The 21,321-nt window shown below is 31.2% G+C and overlaps 1 protein-coding gene across 1 annotated transcript in view; it reads left to right on the forward strand.

Moving 5' to 3' along the window:
- Positions 1-20,039, forward strand: part of LOC113395567 (uncharacterized) — an 83,348-nt gene extending 63,309 nt beyond the window's left edge. The window contains exons 2-3 of the mRNA XM_026633181.2: positions 7,387-8,345; positions 19,110-20,039. Coding sequence (XP_026488966.2) covers positions 7,394-8,345; positions 19,110-19,705 — 1,548 coding nt within the window. The 5' untranslated portion in view covers positions 7,387-7,393 and the 3' untranslated portion in view covers positions 19,706-20,039. The remainder of the gene's footprint in view (positions 1-7,386; positions 8,346-19,109) is intronic.
- The last annotated feature ends 1,282 nt before the right edge of the window (positions 20,040-21,321 follow it).

Here is a 21,321-nt window from a genome sequence, read left to right on the forward strand (position 1 = left end):
TTAAGTATTCGTCTCACGATCGACGGTGACGGAAAAAGTGAGGAAACCAGCCGTATCGGTAACTTCAAATCTTTTTCCTTAATATTGTCCTTTTACTTAGTATTAATAAATACACCAGAACACAGAATATTATTATATATAAGAATATTTATTTATTATTTGTTTTATTTTATAAATATTATAGTCCTGAAGTTAAATATCCAATTCACAAAAATCTCCTATTCTCATTTCATGCGCGACTCCCTTTTATTTTTTTAATAATCATTTTGCGCGGGAAAATATCTTGTATTCTTTTTTAAAGCCATACGAATGACGTTCTGAAATCGATTACATTTTTATGAAATCGGATACAATAACAAAATATGTGTTTATTAAATATATAATTATAATATGAATGTAACGACATAAATAAGTATTTCTAACATTATGCCTTTACTTTATTTTATACTTTATTGTACATCACAAAGAAAATAAATAAATAAAACATGCAAAGCCTTTGTTCAAGGCTGCTAATCTTTAGGTTATCTCAGTTAAATATTCCATATGTAAACTCTGTTATAAAACTTTAATAGTTATCGATACTAATAATTTCATGCAGGTTTACGAAAGACCCGATCGAAAACTATCCACAATTATAGATCGTTAAAAAATAATAATTCTTTTAGTCGACAACAAATATATAAGTAAAAATCGTATAATAGAGATATTTCGATATTAAATCAATGACGTTACAGTTCAAGAGGCGGCCATGTTTGACATTTACGGGTGCGTTCAGAAAGTGTGTTGCAAATAATAATATCGTATGCTAAACTCGATAGAAACATATCCACAATAAATTATTGATAAAGATTCATGAAAAATTATATGTCATATAAAAAGTATTTGATAAACCGTATTTGTTTAGTTTTATTTTGTTTACCCGAGCGAAGCTGGATTTTAATCTAGTACATAATAATATCATGAATGCAAACGAATTCATAAATCACGATAGAGAATGCTATTCGAATACAAAATTGCAAATCGATTTTCATTAATAATCCGTATTTGCATAGAATTGGCCTTGATCTTCCAAATATTAGGCAATTTAAAATTCTCAATATTAATTTAGCCGGGTGTATAATTAAATCATCAGCTTTTTAAATTTATGGTATTATTGGCGAAAATAGAAAATTACAGTACAGCTTTAACGAAAATTTTAAATTGTTTATCTGTTGATAAAATATACAATTCCTAAGTTAATTAGGTATTTGTATTTGGGACATTCTAGAAGAGTATAAAGAAAAACTCGTGTCAGAAGTATCGCCTTAATAAAAGCGTATTAATTTATATAAGTTGCGTCCTTTGCCATTTGAAAAAAAAACATGACAAAAACGACCAGTATCTAATAACTTACGTTACTTTTAACATGCAAATTAGAAATTTATTATATTAAAAAAAGTAAATTATGTAAACATTATACATAATATATAAATTTTATAAAAATGTTTAATTTTTAAATAGGTATAAATGTATGTATTACAATATAGAAACTTTTTAATCGTTTGAAAATACTTTCATTAAAAATAATTATTATAAAATGGACTGATTAAATTAGGTGAAACCGGTTTTTAGCATTTATTAATAGCATTCTAGACTAGACACTCAACTCTCCAAATGTTTGTGGTAGAAGCGTGCAATATCACCTTTGCTGGATTATCATAAAATAAAACTACATTTTCTTGTTAAACAATAGTCATTATTTCTATCGAAGAATATTTTTAAACATCGATCCATACATAAATACGAAATAAAATGATATATTAGAACATGAGCATTTTTTTTAAAACTAGCATAAAGTATCGTTTGCTAAAAACCTATTGGGCCTTTAACTTTTAATATAAATAGTAATAAGAGAGCCGTGATAGTCTAGTAGTTACAAGACGTGAATCTTAACTGATGATCCTGAGTTCAAATCCGGTGCAAGCAACACAGCTATTATTCATCTCGTGCTCGGCGGTGAAGAAATACATACACGTGGTGGATTAAAATCTGTCACGTTTTTTTCATTCACCAATCCGCATTGGAGTGTGGTGGAGTAAGCTCCAAATCTTCTCAAAAGGAAAAGGCCTATTCCCAGCAGGCTGTTATTTAAATACTAATAATTAATATAAGAAAACGTCGAGGGAGGCATTTCGATATTTACGCAAAAATTACAAATTATATTGTGACGAAACTTTTATCTTGTGATAGATACATTTAGGATGAACCTAGGTTAGTTAATATGTTGTTTTTGAGATATCGTATATTATGTCAACATATAATTTGAATTTTTTTTTCTTTTGGTCCAAGTGCTTTTCTTGCTCACGTTGGAAAAACTTGAGCATAAGATTTATAGATATCTTAAAGAGCCCAAAGTGTACTAGTGTGATTTTGTGTATTACACTAAAGTACTCACCATTATTATCAAAACATACTTAAGATAGCAGAATGGTGAAATTAGTCGTCTTAAAAATCTACTCCGTATAATATAGGATTAAACTTTAATTTTCAGCAGTTTGTAGACATCTAAAGATTAAAAATTCAGGCAGCAAAGGAAAAAATACATTTAAAAATGCGTTCTTAAATGTATGTAATGTATTAATATATGTATCAAAGTCATTGTAGGCCGTTTGAATCGTTATTACTCGATGTTAAGGATCAAAGTCGTTTGACTCAAGTGAAAATGTATTTTAGTTTTTACACAATGTGTTTTGTTAATGTGTTCACAATTTAAGTATGAAACTCCCAGAGATAGACGAGAAAGTTAAGTAGATCCAGCCATTATTTTGTGTAAGATAACAAGCAATTACTTTTTTTAAATGCGCATAATATAATTATATACGTACAAAAAAGTTATATTAACAATACTGTTTTTTATTTATTATAAAATAGGAAGCAATTACTTTTGTAATGCAATATTTAATTTTAATTTAATTTTCAGTTTCATTTTCAGTAAAAAAATAATATATTTTTTTTATATAAAAAGAAGGCATCGAAATGTTCGCGTTGGGTCGTAATATAGAGTTGTTTATGTAATTTCAGTGATTTTAATTTATTCCAATGGTTTTAATATGACGTGTTTTCTAAATTGAAAATATTATTCATAAGGTAAATGCTGCTAGCATTATTGCCGCTATTCCACGCGGTATTTACTAAATAGTAGCTATTTTCAATTAATATACTTATTTAAGTTCAGAATATAAAAAAATATATACTCATTTTTAGATAAAAAAAAAAATAGAAGTTACATTTGTCTATAAAATTGCTATAAAATATTTCGTCATATTAGTCGCAGCCAACCAGTGAAACTTGCCTTTTGATTAACTGACTAGCCATTTTACTAAAGGGAGCCGTTAAACCAGCGGCTTGAATGACACCAGACACTACACGTTACAATAATCTTACATAAATTATATTATATTAAAAATAGAATATCTAATAAATATAATATAAATTATGAAGAATATATAATCCCATACTAAAAAATAGACGTTACACCATACTAAAGGTTTATTTTTGCAGATTTTTTTACGTAATCGATTCGCGCTGCTACCACAGTATCGCCTAAAATATCATCAGGGAAAATACATACATAGTGCTGAAAGTACCTGACACTTTTCCCCCTAAACACACGCCCAGAGGGCGTGAGATTTCGCACTGATCTTCTTAAAAAGAAATTAGCTTCGTTCCTTTATACGGGGTTCTTTCTTTAAGCGAATAATTATTTTGAATTAAAAACCGATCGTTTCTGTGTTACGGCTAGCGAGCCTTGCAATCGCCTAATACGTTACATACGTACATCCGAAGTGTATTTTCACGTTTTGTAGGTACGCTTTTTAAGTGCACATCGAACATTTTTACCGAACATAAGTAAATCGTAATCGTTTATTAAATACAGTAAATGTACATTAGTTAGCTTTAACGACGCCATTGATTTAAATAGCTAGTTTAATTGTACGCTGCCGGAACCACACATCAAGAAAAATAATAAAATAGATAAATATAGTTTTATGATACAGGGCTGATAAAAAATGAGACATCAAGGTTGACCCACATATGACCGTTCCATATATGTAGCGCAGAAGCCAAGGCGAGGCGACTTGTATATTTATAAACTCGGAAGAGCTTTGCAATGGAACGGACTCGCAATTTTTGCTATTGACCTAGTAGTGACCTATCATTTAAGTATATAAGACCATATTTTCTCAATAAAACCTTCTTGTTTTTTCTTAGACTTCTAATGATTGTTGACTTTTTAAAACATATGGCAAAGGTAGCGTTGCTTTATTTAAACATTTTTTTTAATATCATATAAAAATATCGGCACGGTAGTTCGAGTCAAATTGAAAACGTGTTCAATAAAAAAAAACTATATAAGATTCAATACTGTCAGTTATAAGTGAAGAATTAATTAAAACGATAAGACGGCATTTTATGATTTACAAACCCCCTTTACAGTATCATGGTCGAATAAGCCCATATGCCTAAGCCCATAAGCCTATACAGCCCAGCCATGATGTCCTTAAAAGGACAGACGTTTTGACAGCGAGAAATATAAGGACAATTTTCGATTTTCAATATATGTACTTAATTAATATATTTTTGAATATTCCATTAAGTATCTTTAAATTAAATTACCTTATTTCATTATGTTATCGTTTGACGTACACATCTATACCTAAGGGCGATTAAGTGTAAATAAAAAAAAAAAAAACAGCTGCAAATCCAAAGACTAGAGACAAACAAATGTTTCTTTGTATAATTATAATGCTATCTAAATTATTATGTCAAATCGTAATTATCCAGAATCGTCATGTAATTATCGTAGTTTCGTCCCCAGCTTTCTATTTAAAGGTTTAAGAGAACATAAACAGCGATATAATCGTGTGAGAATCATTTGTATGGCGAAAACTGAATGTCTCTGAGAACTGGTGATTGTTGATACGGGAGACAATTGTTTTCATTTGTATTAGAAAGATTCGGATTAGAACTTGGAAACCACATGTTGTGTTTGCTTTATTTTCGTGTACGTAAAAAAAAAAAACGGTGATATAAAATGTCAACGTACATACGTTATGTTCTATTTTTAAAAATGTTCATTTATTAAGAACTATTCTTCTTTATAGGCTGTATAGGGTTCTATATAGCTGTGTGTAAGCCCGTTTAGGTACCACCCACATGTCATTTATTCTACCGCCAAGCAATAATTTGTTGTGTTTCGGTATGAATGGTGAGTGAGCTAGTGTAACTGCACAAGGGACATAATAGCTGAGCTCTCAAGGTTGGTGTCGCATCGGAGATGTAAGGAATGCTTACAATTTCCTTAAAAATGTCTCCGCCTATCTATTTCATAAAAAGGGTTTCTGTAATGATTTCAAATTTATTTTTTATTGATAGTCTAAGTAAGAAAAGAAAATGTTCTGAGTTAAACATAATGGACGAAATAATCTTATCGAGTTTTATTTGATTGTTAGATTGGTGCATGTCTATAAATTAATAATCACTTAAATAGATTTTTTGGGAACTATTTAAATTTGAATATATCAAATTTAATTTAGAATCAGACACAACCTCCCCACTCTGATAGTTTTGAGTGAGCTAAAGAGGACATAGACCCTTTTATGTATATTTATTGTACGTTTCTTGAGGGCTGGGATATCTTTTGTTGACAAATAGTTTGCGGATGCTGCAAGCTAGTATGGCAATTATATTTTATATATTTTTTAAATACAATATCTTGTCGTTTCGTAGGTACTTAGTTGAAAATGATTTTAAAAATCGTTTGATCTCTTTTCTGTGAGATGATAGAAAGTTCACCTTTGCTAACGCACACTTGTTTATATTGTTGGATCGATGTCCCATTTTAAAATGAAAATGAGGGCATAGAGAGTGTACCCGTAAGTTTGAACACATGAAATTTATTTCTTTTGCATACTAAAAAAATGTATTGAAATTCAAATTTATTTTGGTCTAAAGTATTAGAGATACGCCGTTCTTCAAATTTTGTTTGGTTTATTTAAATTAAGATATAATATTGACTGATAAATAAGATCTACATTGTATATAGATATAGTTGAAATATTTGGAAATGTAGGAAAAAATTGTCAAGGAAAAATTAAATTATACATTTTCAATTAATGAATATCAGTACGCTACCGACACAATTAGCATACATACTCGGAAATGATCTAGATTTGCTAGTATTTTTATCAATAACAATCACATCCGGATGACTGGTACACGTGTGAAGCGGAAAACGGTAAATAGATAAGCATGTACAGATAGATAGAATGAATAAGATGTTGAGAATCGATATAAAAACGATGTAACGTCTCTTGTACCTTTGGTTACACTGGCTCACTCGACCTTCAAAACGGAAAATAATAGGGTGGATATGAAGCTCCGTAGCCGTATTTGAAACCGTCGGATATTAAAAATCAAAATCTATCCGAAACCGTGTAACTTAATCCGATAAAGTAAAAGTTTTGTAATAGTTTTGTTCTTGTATATACTCGTACTTAAATAAAGTAACTGATTGTATTTTAAGGCTATTTATGTATTTTCTGTGATAATAACCTAATACCAAATATTAGCATACAAATGAAGTCAATCTGTTATATTGTAATTTTATCTTTTACAATTTCGAAACACTCTAATATTCGTTACTGAAACTATCCGAAAACATTTCGTATCCGTAACCGTATCTGACCGGTATAATATTATTATGTCCGTATTCATATACAGATCCGAAATTACTAACATCTCTGATGCTGAGTATTTTTGCTGCTTGAGTATGTATAAATAATACAGATAAATTAAATCGCTGTATCTTGCAACTCAAACCGTATCCGCATGATGACAATTAATCAGCTCCCGGGTGTCTTATTTCCCAGAGTAACAAGGCACCTGTTATTTAAAAAAAAGTTTTCTGTGACATTTCTTACGCTTTCTCTCGGTTATTCAATTGTTTCTTTCTAACATTTCATATTTTATAACTCATTATAGGGTTTCGTGCAAAACAATGCCACACTACATGACAAATTTCATATATGTAATTTTTTAATTTGACACGACCGAGTGTATAATATTATGTAAATGCTCGATACGAATGAAATAATTTCTACACGATTTAGGAAGGAGGAGGAGGATTTCTATTTGTACAGATTTCGATTGACTTGTATGGAAAAATATTAAAAAAATTGAAAATAATTTCATTGATTATTTAGTATAAATACAATTATACATTAGGTATATGAACAATTCGTAAACCTCAATATTATTAAGAACCCTTTAAAATACAAAATAATTAAACGACAACAGTAATGAAATAAAATTGAAAAATAATCAGTACTTTTTCTTTGTCCACAGATCAATAATGACGGTTAAGAAAGGAAGCCGGTGTGGCGGCTTAGCTGCAATATTGACGCGACAGAAGCTTCACAATTCTAATCAACAGCTGGACATAACCGCCATTAGTAAATCAAATCACAGTTACAACACCAGTGTCGGTTTCAACGAGAAAGATCAGCTCCAACTAATAACAAAGGATGAAAGCAATGAAGATGAGAAACAAAAGCTGATCAAAGATTACGATATCAAGGCCAGCAGGCAAGAGAACATCTGTATAGACGACATCGCAAACTGTGTCAACATTGACAGCTATCCGAATTGTGAAAACACGCTTGTTTTTTACGTTACAAAGAATTCAAACAAAGAGGCCATTGCTCTTAGATTCGAAAACGAACAGGATTACAAAAGAATTTATTTCACTTATAAATATTTCAAAATGCGAAACAGATTGACAAGGAACAGTTACAGCAGCAGCGATAGCTTATTCACGAAAAAGAAAAACTTTGATACGTACAACAGTAGGAACAATGGCGTCGACGATTACAATGCGCTTGATAAAACGCGATCCGAGTTTGATCTGATGCAGACCGTCGACAATGACGGTATGACACATATATCCGTGCAACAGAAAGGCTTCAGCACCCGCTACGATCAACCATTAAGTCTGATCGGATTGAAAAATGAAAGAGATCACGGTGAAATAGATAGTGTTATTTATACAGATATAGATATACCGACTAAGCCGGAGAAGAAGAGATTATTTCACAAAAAGGCCAAGGCGCCTCCTCCTCCGTTGCCTATTAACAAAGAAACTCCAAAGATACTTAAGGGCGAATTCGTAAGAGTGAATGTTGAAAGATCACCAGACGTAATACCTAAAGACAACAAGCACAATAAAATACCTGATATTCTAATGCTAAGAGATAATAAATCGAAAAAGAACAATCAGAGCAATCTGTGGACCGTTAGCAACAAAGGTAAATTAATTTCTTTATTACTAGTATTAGCGTTAGCAAAACTTACGTAATTCCGTGGAAACTGATCGCAATAAGGAAATAGTGTAGCGTTGGTTACGTTCGAGGCATTAATTATGACGAGCAATTTGTTTCGACGACGAACATCATCCGGCTTTATCGTTATTTATTATTTAGTTGTTTTACTTGGCCTTAAGTGATGGCCGTCTGGTGCAGAGGCTGCGAGCCTTCTTTTAAAACCATATTTAGGGATACCGCGCGTTCGACTTTCCATTTTCGTCTTGTATTCTTTCAAGTCAGATACAGACGAACACATGATCGCCGATTTAATAAGAAAATAAAGAAAATAATATTCTTATAGCATGTTAACCAATAAAACATCATTATTTAAAAGTTAATATTTAGTATAGTGTAGTTATAATGTCTGATGTGCGAATATATGACGTTAATTGCAATTTTTTTTAAGCAGGATTCATCAACCACAAACAAAAATACAACAGTTTTGTTTTTAAGATAACAAATTAATATCAGAATTTTTTACCAACAAATACTACAATGAATCTAATTTAATTCAAAACGTTTGTATTGTAATTAAATCTTTGTGTGCGAATAATGGTTTGGAATTACAATTTCCTATATCTAGATATAGACTGGCGATACGAAAAAACATTACTACAATGCACTAGAAGTTTCGTTGGAAACGTTTTCGTTCCGTAATAGGTAAGACAATTAATTGTTTTAAACGTTTCATATTAGCTTGATTAATTAACAAAGTTAATGCGTTAATGAATTATTATAAGAATGAAGAAGTCCTTAAGGTATACTGGTTGATATTCTATACAATTTAATCTGTGGAAACATTTGTAATTGTGTGTGATAAAATTTGATATTTGAATCGGAAGAAAGTTAGAATAATCTTCGTTGGTAGTACTAGTACTAGCGTTGCTCATAAATATTGGCAACGTAAGAAATATGAATTACCGTCAAAGCGCCACCAACCTTGGGGACTAAGATGTTATGTACCTATTACATAGTACCACCACAAGTAACATATTAGCAAATAACTATATTTTTAATGCATGGACAGCATATTTAAATAGGTGACACAATATTAATCCTTTTTGATTTACACGATTCAAATAATTAATTCTTATTTTCAAACAACGTAATGACATTGAGGTAATTCGGAAAGATTTTTAGCACATTTCAATGCTAAATTATAAAAAAAAAAAAACAATATCCACAAAGGTATAACTCAAGCAGGTTATTCTTAATTCCGTGTTTACGTTTTACATTTATTACAATACAAAATACTTATATAGTATTACTTAATAGAACGCAATTTGAATTTAAATTTCGAACACGGACGAAATTTTAAAATTCTCAAAACGTTTGACCTAAACGATATCACGATTTTCGAAATCTCATACGAACGTTAAAAAAAAAAGCAAACCGTGTAAAATTGATGTGTTTTACATACAAAAGCATGTATATAATGAAATTAGTCGAGCAATTGCATGCAAGTCAAGGCCGTGTATGTTACAATAGGTTGTTAACCCGCGTAAATGACATTAGGCTTCTTTCGCTAAGCCCGTCCGTCAGTCTTTCTGACTAAACATTTTGCATAATTATTCTTTTATTTCTGTTTTTAAACACCATTTTTGAGTCTCATTTATGAAATATTTAATATTATTAAGTCCGTTATAAAAATATTTTTTGCGTTGACAGCCTATTTATCGAAAAATATTGTTATAGATTATATAACAACTCGCAACGATTAACGGAGGTGGAGCAGTAGTAAGCCTGGAGGATTCGTATGGTTGAATGCGCTAATCTTTGGAACTACAAATACAATTTGAATAATTATTTAAGCGATTGATAACTCGTTTGTTGAGGATAGTTAAGGGCTATATAATTTACAAATGCGAGACGAACGCGACATCACAACAGTATGGAGTTTGATTTCAGGATGAATTTACTTTACTGGAAATCATTAGAAAAACTTCAACTTTCAAGATTTATAATAATACTAGGAAAATGGATCCAATGAAATTAAAAAGTTAAATTCTAAGATATTGCATATTATTCATGGCTATAGATGTTTAATTATTTGAATTGAATTATTTAATTATTTGAAAATAGAATTATCAAAAATATATTTAAATCACGCCTATAACTTTGAAGGGAATTTAATAATAGCATTTTTTTTTAATTATTCAAGTTTATCTTGTATTAATAATCAAGCACGTTTTTAAACCTTACCTCCTCATTGGGCAATGTTTGTTGCACCAACAGTAAACGAATCGTTTGACAAATGGATAAATTATTTGCTTTGTGGAGGTCACGCGTGTTTGATATGAGATTAAAAAACAATTCAAACAATTTAACGTACAATCAAAGGCCGCGTTCACAATCAAAGCTGTACCTGACAACAAGTAAAGGAGATACTGGAGTGGCGACATAGTCAGTACCGCATTTTCTTAGGGACGTTGGCGGCCATCTTTAATTTATACTTTTTCATAGCGTTATTCTGTAAGAACTCACCACGAAACTCACTCACGGAACGTTGACAACTGTCTTACGGTAAAACGCTTTTTTTGGCTCGTGTATTATTTAAATAGAATTAATACTGTCTTCGCCCGTGTGGAATTTAGTTTGTGATGAAAATGCTTCAAGAACTTATCCCTGATCCCTTGGTGAAAAAATGGTGAAAAATGTAGCTTAAGTCCCTCCTTGAGGTTCAAGCTTGCTTCGTACCAAATGTCATCAAAATCAATTGCTGAAGCCGTGAAAGTATTACAGACAGCCAGAGCTACTTTCGTATCTATAATATTAGTACAGAAGTACAGATGTCGAAAATCACTCATTGATCAAATCCTGCGGTCAATTCCAAGTTTAATATTACGGAACAGCTTTACAAATATCGGTCTTGTTAAGATCAAATGTTGGGTGAATTTTATAGTAAGCAATCTTTAAATATCCTCATAAAAACTATACTTCATGAGACAATATAAAATTACTAAAACAACAATTTATAGTCAAGTGTATGCATTGAGCTCATTTCTATTGCACGTAAGACCTGTACCACAGATAACCAGGTCCTTATCCCACGGAATTAGGTATAGCATAAAATAACTTGAAATAGAATCACTTATGATAAAACAAAACAAAATCAATTTGCTCGGTGATAAGAAATTAAATCAATTACGTATTTAGTAAAAGCGATCCCTATTAACATGACATTCATCCCTTAACATCAATTTTATGCATTAATTCGATATATAATATTATGAATTTATATACTACAATTGGTATTGCAAAATAGATATAAACTTTACACATATTAAAAAACCCACTAACAAGCATTCTTGCAAGCAAGAACGTTTTTATAATGTGTATTGTAACAAACATATGTAAACATAATATACATATATATTGTAATAGATCAATACGCAAAGATGTAATTGACAAAAAGTAAAAGTAAAAAGAATCACACTATAAACACTCTTTTAAACCAAATTCAAAGTCAAAAATCTTTATTCAATATGATAAGAATAGAAGTGTTTACACTTGCTTATTGATAGTCAAAAATCTACCACCGTTTCGGAATTTAACACCTCGGACCTGAGAAGAACCGGCGAAAGAAACTCAGCGGGATATTTTTTTTTTTCCATTTTGCAATTTAGTTATTTGAAACAGCCTGTAGGCGATCATTTCATTCCCAAGGTGTGCAGTCAACTAAAAAGTCATTAGTGTTGTAATATCCTTTAGCACACAAACACTCTTTAACGATTCTTTTGAATTTTATAATTGAATAATTTTGAACGTTTTCTGGGGACCAGTTGTAAAAACGTATACATTGCCCCAAAAAAGAGTTACTAACCCTGTGTAATCGGGTACTTGGAGTAACAAGTTTATTCTTGTTTCTAGTATTAATAGAATGTACGTCACAATTTCTGGGAAAATCATTTATGTTTTTGCGTACATACATAACATTATCAAAAACAAATTGAGAAGCGACAGTCATTATTTTAATTTCTTTAAATTTATCTCTTAACGAATCTTTTGGGCCCAGGTTATAAATTGCACGAATAGCCCTCTTCTGCAGTACAAAAATGGTATTAATGTCAGCTGCATTACCCCAGAGCAGGATGCCATACGACATTATACTGTGGAAATAACTGAAATCCACAAGGCGAGCCGTATCCACATCAGTCAAAAGTCTAATTTTTTTTACCGCATAGGCTGCAGAGCTGAATCTATTCGCCAATTTATTTATATGGGGGCCCCATTGGAGCTTAGAGTCTATTGTCATACCAAGGAACTCTGTTGATTCTAAAACATCTAATGCTTCCCCGTTTAAAAGTACTTGATTTTGTTAACTGGCAATACTAATAAAACTACTTCTATTGACTAGAGAACAATTTACAAAAAGTCATCGAATCAGCCAGATACGAGCATTTGATCGGTACCTGTTACCCCAATGTCGATCTAGTCCCAAATCATCCTAGTGGCTACAACTTTTTTTTTTTATAATTTCTGTACCAGTGAAAAACGGCCTTTACTTTAAACAAACATTTGAGTATCCAGTTACAATTGAAGGTCCGTTTACTTAAAATATTTGTAAATAAATTCTTATAAACGACTCCGGTTCGTGATTCTATTTCTAGCATGTCATTGAGGTTTCGTATCGAATATACCTAATAATATCTGAGGATCAAATGTTATTAACCCATATATGTATTTGTATATACAGTAAGTGTCAATAGCCCGATGTAAAAAGTCGCAGGATCGATCCTGACCCCTTGGGCTAATGTCGTCCCCACTCCTGACACAAGTGGTAAGCTTAAAAGGTGGAAGTAAATAGGAATATTAGTAATTCCTTAATTAATTAGGGGCGTTGCTACTATCCTTAAATTTTACCATCCAAATTCTGCCACATGTGTATCCACCAACCCGCATTGGAGCAGCGTGGTGGAATATGCTCCAAACCTTCTCCTCAAAAAAGGTGAGGAGGCCTTAGCCCAGCAGTGGGAAATGTACAGGCTGTTAATGCAATAATGCTACGATCCTTTAATATATATATATATATCTAACCAGATATTTTAAAGGTACTTTACTGATTTTAATAATTTTGCATAGAATGTATTTATGTTTTATTTTCGATGGGCCTGTTAAAACTCCTTGGGCAGATGCTTTTGTGATAGTTTAATGATATAAAACAATTTAATCATTACTGTATTATCGATAACGAAACCGAAAAGGTTTTAGTGTTTAAATTAAATTTAAATTCAATAATAGAAGAAACGTTTTGATGTTTTGTAATAAAGTCGTTAATATTCGAATTTACGACGTTGACAAGTTTTACGCTCTCGTAGTCATAAAAGGTACGTCAAACGAACATCAAATGAACGATCTACTGTATTGTGAGTTTCTGCAAGGCCTTTTGTAAAGATATGTTAACGACAGCTCATATTATACTAGTTGTTGGTTGCGACTTCGCCCGCGGGGGCGGTCATAGGTTTTAGGTATAAAGAAGCCTTCATTGGGGTTCAAGCTTGTTTCATTACAAATTTTATCAAATTCTGTTCAGGGTTTAATCGTGAAATCGTAAAAGACAGACAGAGTTACCATTCAATTAGTGAGATTATGATTGATAGTACAACATGGGAATCGATCACCTCCTGGCTATTTCTTTTTATATTCAATATATGTAAACAATAAAATTGACAAAAAAAAGACCCGCTGAGTTTCTTTCGCCGGTTCTTCTCAGGTCATTATCAGGTATTTTCTTTTCCGAACCGGTGGTAGTGTGTTATTTGATTATCAATAAGTAAGTGTAATGCTTCTATATTGAATAAAGGGATTTAAGTTTGAGTATTTATAATAGTTCATGCCGTCGACATCACCATTGTTGGCGAGTTGGGGTCAGGGGTTGGGTAGGCACTGAAATACTGAAAATAAACCATGACAAACTCCATATATCTTTTTCCTTTAAATTTTTAATACAATATTTATTATGTATGTATATATTTAAGTTTTATTTACGAGTTAATTAATAATTAATGCAATACGATATATATACATATGGATTACCTTATAAATAAATAATAATATAACTATATAAGGTAGGTTCGTCCAATTTTTCGTTTCATCCAATAAATCTAAATATCAAAATTGATTTATTGAATAACGCTATTAGTATTACTACAAGTATTTAAAACGAGATAATTATCATGTTTTTTTAATTTTTATTTGGTCGATATTACTATACTATTAATATTGACGTGAATCTGATATGCTTATGATTAATATATTTAAAGTGGCGTTGATGAGATTTCGTGACAAAATCAACGCAGACAGAATCTGCTGATATATGCTAGTTTGAAACATACAAAATATTATAGTTCTATTGACACAGTTACGCATTATTGCAGTAGTATATTATAGGAAGCGATACGTGCAAATCGAACCGCGCGGGAATCAAACCCGCCCTTCATGGTCGGTTTGTGTCACAGATATCCTGTTACTCAGCCACCGAGGTCATACGGTAGGCTGGTAACTAATACAAACTCAAACAAATTTACATGATCGTCTATGAAGTTTATTTCTAAAATCATTATTGAATTTATATTTATTATACTGTGATAGTGTTTTAATATTGACGATTTAAAAACACTTCATTGTGAAGTTTACATCAATAAAATACATTTGATTTGATTTGATCGTATTATAATCAAAATGTATAAGTAGAAGCTGAGGTTTATATTTGTGAGAAATAAACGTAAATCAGAATAGAATAGGAAACGTATCGTAACCGTTTAATGTTAGTAGAATTCACCCCAGCAGGTGTACATTTACAAACAATTATTTTACATTCGTATGATTTTACTTTATGGTAGGGCTTTATGCAAGCCCGTCTGGATAGGCGCCACCCACTCATCAGATATTCTACAGCCAAACAGCAGTACTCAGTGTTTTTGTGCTCCGGTTTGAAGGGTGAGTGAGCCAGTGTAACTACAGGTACTAGGGACATATCATCTTAGTTCCCAAGGTTGGTGGCGTATTAGTGTTGTAAGGAATGGTTAATATTTCTTACAGCGCCATTGTCTATGGGCGGTGGTGACCACTTACCATCAGGTGGCCCATTTGCTCGTCCGTCAACCTATATCATCATACAAAAAAAAATGACACATTTTTATTACATAAATTGAATGTTGACGCGTATAATGGTATCTGTATATTGTGTTCTTTATAATATCTGTTTACAAAGGTCAAATATTTATCTTATCGTAAACAAAATAAAAATAAAATTATATAATTCTCTCGTACCTACTAAATGTCCCGACGAGCCGAAATATCTCGTTGTCGTCTTATCTTTATTTTAAAACTCGTGTCCGTTTGAACGAGGCAGTGTCATCGTGACCTTAGTCTATAGATACATATTAAAAAAAGAGAGAGCTTGCGACAACAATTAAAATAATAATAAATACCCAAATATAAAATCTCAATTTAATATTTCCTTGACAGATAAATAAAAACAAATTATATTTATTTATATAATATATATAGAAGGCCAATATTAAATATTTATAATTTAAAAAAAAATAAAAATTGTTTTTGATAATAATAGATGCCATTTGTAAACATCTCCAGGATACGGAACTGTACGAAAATATTGCTATATATACAATGCATTGCCGGATTACCATTTTAAAATAAAAATCATTTATGAAAACAAATTAATTTCCTTAAATTCTGTATATATAAAATTTATTTTGTTGAATTAATACACAGTGTACTGCGATTCGAACGGTTATATCATAATAAACGGAAAATAATAATTAATACAACAGTTACTTTTATTCTTAAAACCTAATACATGTATATACTTACACACACACATATATAAATATATATGTATGTGTATAAGGGCATAGGTAGTTTATTATTAATTATGGATTTATTTAGTTGGTTAGTATTTGCTCTGCCCGTTTTGTAAGAAACATTTGTACTCGTTATCTGATAAGAGATCACGCTTGGTGGTGATATTATTTGTATCATACAAACTTGCATTATTGTTTTCTAAAAGGAAAAAATCAATAAAACCTATTATTATTAATATTTAATTATTTAAAATCGCAAAAATATTATAATAATATATTGCTTACGAAAACGAGTATCACCATTGAATGAGCATTTCATTTATTGCTGCGGTAACGGAAATTTTAAGATGAATCGTGTGTAATGGATAAAATTTAGACGAATCTATATCTATATCTATCTATCTATCTATATCTATAATCTATATCTAACGAATATTTTCGTCCACGGAAACAACGTGTTTACGTGTTGAGAGTACGAGGAACTCGTTGGAACTGGGCATCGGAATACCAACTCAAAAACAAGCGGTACTCTGTCCCTTCAAGGGATGTCACAGGATCGCATGCTATAATGACATGACGAACCGACGCTCGGTCACTATGTCTCCAATACCTAGGCCGGTTACCTTATCCAGAAATATTCCGTGGGGAAATAATATCAAATCGAATTGCGCCTCGCGTAAAAAATTGAGTCAATGCTTTTCCTAATATTGACCTCTAATAAACTTATCTCTTGAATCGAGTTTCGAAGTTAACCTCGCCATTTCACGAAAGGTCTCGTCGACTATTGCATAAATTAGGCAATTTGTCTCGTGTCGATAGCAAATACATCTCTACGTGACGTCTTGTTCTGTGCAACATTACAACAAAACATGTACTTAACAGATTTAAGGAAATTCATAATTTATTAGAAAGTAAATCTCTCATAAAGGTTAATTTAATTAATTACTTTGCTTTAAAAAATATGTTTATATAATAAGTAATCGCCTCGTTGGTCTGGCCGCTGCAGATCTACAATTTAAACATGGAGTCCGGAATCTGAAAGTTGAAGTGTGTACACTTCTGTACACTCCTGTGCTCAACTTCCCAAGGGAAGCACGTAAAGACTTTGGCCTTGCGTCTGAACTCTTTTCCTTCGTATCCGATTGGATTTATAATATGTATATAGGAGATAGTATAGCACATATATGTGGCTTCTTTCCCTTAAGAAAATCCGTACACGAAATCTCTTAATAGGACATTATATAATTTTTATCAATAAAATAATTGTTGGTTGCAATAAAATACTAACATGTTATTTATTTTAAAAACGATTTTATTCAAGGTATATTATTCATTAAGATTATAGTCATAACGGAATAATTACTTATATTAAATCTTTATCACATGCAAATATGTTTCTTAATCAAATTACTTGTAATGTCTCAAATAAAATTGACCTTAATTGTATCTGATGTTTTCCTACATGTAGCCTTGTATCGTCCTCTAGGTCAAAATAAAATTAACTAATATTACATTTATATGCGCCAGAGCACGGAAGCCTCCGTGTATCGAATTAACGAGACTGAATCGTATTAGACTTCACGACTACGATACGATAACGACATTTCGATAAAATAAACTTTTTTTTTTAATTATAACACAGCATATTTTTCATGCCTTATCAATTATTTTATCGTCAAAAAGTAATACTTAGCATATTTGTATTCCTTTTTGAAGGAAGTGTGTTACTACGATACAAGAAGAGACGCAAGTGACATAACGTCTCAGTTTTCACGATTGGTGGCGCAATGGATATTAAAGAAATTTTAAAAAGAAAAAGTTTAAAATTTCAAAATTTTAAACTTTTTTTTTATTTCAAAATCTAGGGGTAATGACACATTGACGAAGTAGTGGATGGTTTAATATAGTGACGATGAGTATGGGCGTTACCATCAGTCTGTATATTGAAATGAAAACTGTTTTCAAATATATAATAATGTTACTATTTTAAAACAATTCTAGTAATGTCAGGCTGGTCAATATCACAATAATATGAGGAGTAAGTATCGTATCTGATTAGATACAAGACAGCTGCCTATCTGATTAACTACAGTAATACGCTGCTCGTGTACAGTTGAGCTATTACGACTTAGACAAGTAAATAATTGAACATGGCAATAAAATAAAACTTTACCAAACATTTCTTTTAATATTATTATTAATAATTTAAATGTACATTGAAATTTAAATTAAAAAAAAAATGTAAATATATATGTTTGGCTCACTTTGAATTAAAGATAAAATATAAAAAAAATATTCATTAAAGGCATTAAAAAAATTTACTATAACATAAAAAGTACACATGCTTAAAGGTGAAGTTAAAAAAAGCTTTGTAATAAAGAAAATAGAGCTGTCCTGTCCAGTGTCGTGTCCGTGTCGTTCCGTATAAAGACAGTGAAATGATGTAACCGAGAACATGCATTCGATGCTGTGATTTACTCGTGAAGATTTACGTAAGACTGAGAAAAAAAAAATTAATTGAATCATTTAAACTTCCTATATAAAATAAAAACGAATTGTCTAGTTTTTCGTTGTTAGGAACTCGTGAATTTAATCAGAATACTCTGTTAAAACACCACTCAATATGTCATTTGTCGAATTATTTCTTCCATATTCCAGCAACTCAGTGGAATGAGCCTTCTCCAAAAACTAGGAGGCATTTGTCCAACAGTGGAATATTTATAGGCTGTTACGTTTTCCTTACAGGAACTTGTCACTTTTACGTCACACTTTCGGAATGTCGATTCATCTTGAAAGAAGAAACTAATTGTATTTTGATTAGGTAACTTTATCATTATTATTAAAGTTTAATGTTTAATGAATGTACTTTTTCTATTTCCAGTGACCAACGGATACGAATCAGACAGAGAAGAGTGGAGAAACAGCCGCTCACAGTTCTCCACAACCGCCTTCGACAGCCTCGCTCGGCCTACAAAAATGGCAATGGCGTTAACATTTAAAAAGCCCCAAAGAATCGAACCAGTACCGCAATATTTTCGCCTAACGAGCGATTCGAAGCCCAAACTCACCCCCCTACCGTTCCGCCCGAACAACTTTCTCCAAAGAGCACCGAGATTACCGCGACCCAGCACAGAGATCAAAAGGAATCTCACGACGGATCATAGGAAATATATGTCGCTACAAAATCTCGAACTACCGAAGAAGCTAAGCGAACCAAAAAAGCAGAATGATAAAAAGGCGAACTACAGCAACATCTCCCACAGGATAACGGGTCTTACGAATAAATTACGTGATTTAGGTAATGGCAACACCATCGGTAGATTTAGAGCTCAATCGCAAAGTGATGTTGCGAATTTAAAACCAGTATTGAAAATGAACGTTCACGATGGAACGAAACGTTCGGTTGTAAGGACTTGTAGTGTAGAACCACCAAAGAAAGTTACGTTTAGTGCCTTCGCCACCGTTCAAGTAGTTTAAATTTTAAAAAGTCAAGCTAAATTTTGGCGGGCCTTAAATTATAACCTTACATTCATAGTATTAAGGTAAATAAATATAAAAAAAATGACTTTTAAATATTTTCTGTAATAATTATTTAATTGTTGTAATAATTATTTCTTTATAATAATTCGATTTGTTTCTTAACTTTGCCCTCATTAACAATTAAGCCTAAAATATGTATTTCCAATTTTGATTAACTAATACTAATAGTTGTATATCATAGATAAGTAATAAACAAACAAAGGAAAAGGTATTATTTAAGTACAAGTCATGCTATAATTAGGGTTCCGTAGGCTAAGAGATATTTTTTATAACTAAATATTTCGTTATAATATGACACAGGTGTCAACAAATTTGATTTGGTCATGTAGTTGGTTATTTTTTTGGATTTGAGGTTTTGCCAATAGCACTAATGTTTTGAGTAACGTTTCCTGCAGACTGACGCGTAATTTTGAACGGTTGAACCTTTTTGCAATCTAGATTTGATATTTTTTTTTTTTTTACGAATATATATAAATAATTAACGCATAATCATCTTTAATCATTAATAACTGATTATTTGACAAATTGATTTGTTTAATGTTAATATTTGACATACATTTGTGTAACATAATTATCACATCTACGGAACCCTAGTTCAATAGTGACCACACTACTTGGTTAGTATTTTATAAATAAAATTTTATGATCGCCTAAACGGCGCGGCAAAGACAAATCTGTTTTGTAATCTATATAACGGTTTTGAAACTTTACTTTTTTTTTTTAAATATTACTAGAAACGTAATTCGTTGAAAACGAAACAGGTCGGGATTGTGTGAATATAAAATTCGAAAAAAATTGTCATTTAAGCATATACTGTTTATAATTTCAATGATATATTAATTCGGGAAATCTTTCCGAAGATGTTTAAAAGGTATTCAAATCTATTATCCATTAGTTATATAAGAATACTTGTAAATAACATATTATGTATATTATTTTCAAACTTGTCATAATTTTTAGTCTGCGTCGCATGTACATAGATAATATATTGAAATTAATAATTGAATGTCAATTACGAATTACGAACTGACATTTATTCATAATTTATTAGGAGGTTAGGTTATTTTTTTTTTTGAGAAATTTTACTTGCATTTGTATTTTAATGGATTATGGAAATATAATTATAATAATTTTATTCGATTTGACAGCTGTTGGAAGATTCTCACTCATTCGCTCACTGTACATTAAAATTTACAAAAGTGTGCTTAAAAGTATATTTACCTTTAAAAAAATGGACCATTCGAATAGATTCACTAACTTATTTTGAACGCAACGATAAAATAATGACCACAATACTTAAACTACTTTGATCAATCCAGGATACCTTATAAACTTACAACAAATTTTAATATACTACTAAACTAAATGGATCAGATATTTCAAACAGGGGGACAATTCTACGAACTTAACGATTATGATACGTTCTCGATTCAATTCTGACGCGACTTCGACTATCGGTCACAAAAATAAACCTCAACATAATCGTTACTGAGGGCTAATTCTGTTTATTTATATCGGTGACCGCAACTGGATTGTCGTGTTAATGGAAAGAC

This window comes from Vanessa tameamea, chromosome 21 (assembly GCF_037043105.1).
Source record: "Vanessa tameamea isolate UH-Manoa-2023 chromosome 21, ilVanTame1 primary haplotype, whole genome shotgun sequence".
NCBI lineage: Eukaryota > Metazoa > Arthropoda > Insecta > Lepidoptera > Nymphalidae > Vanessa > Vanessa tameamea.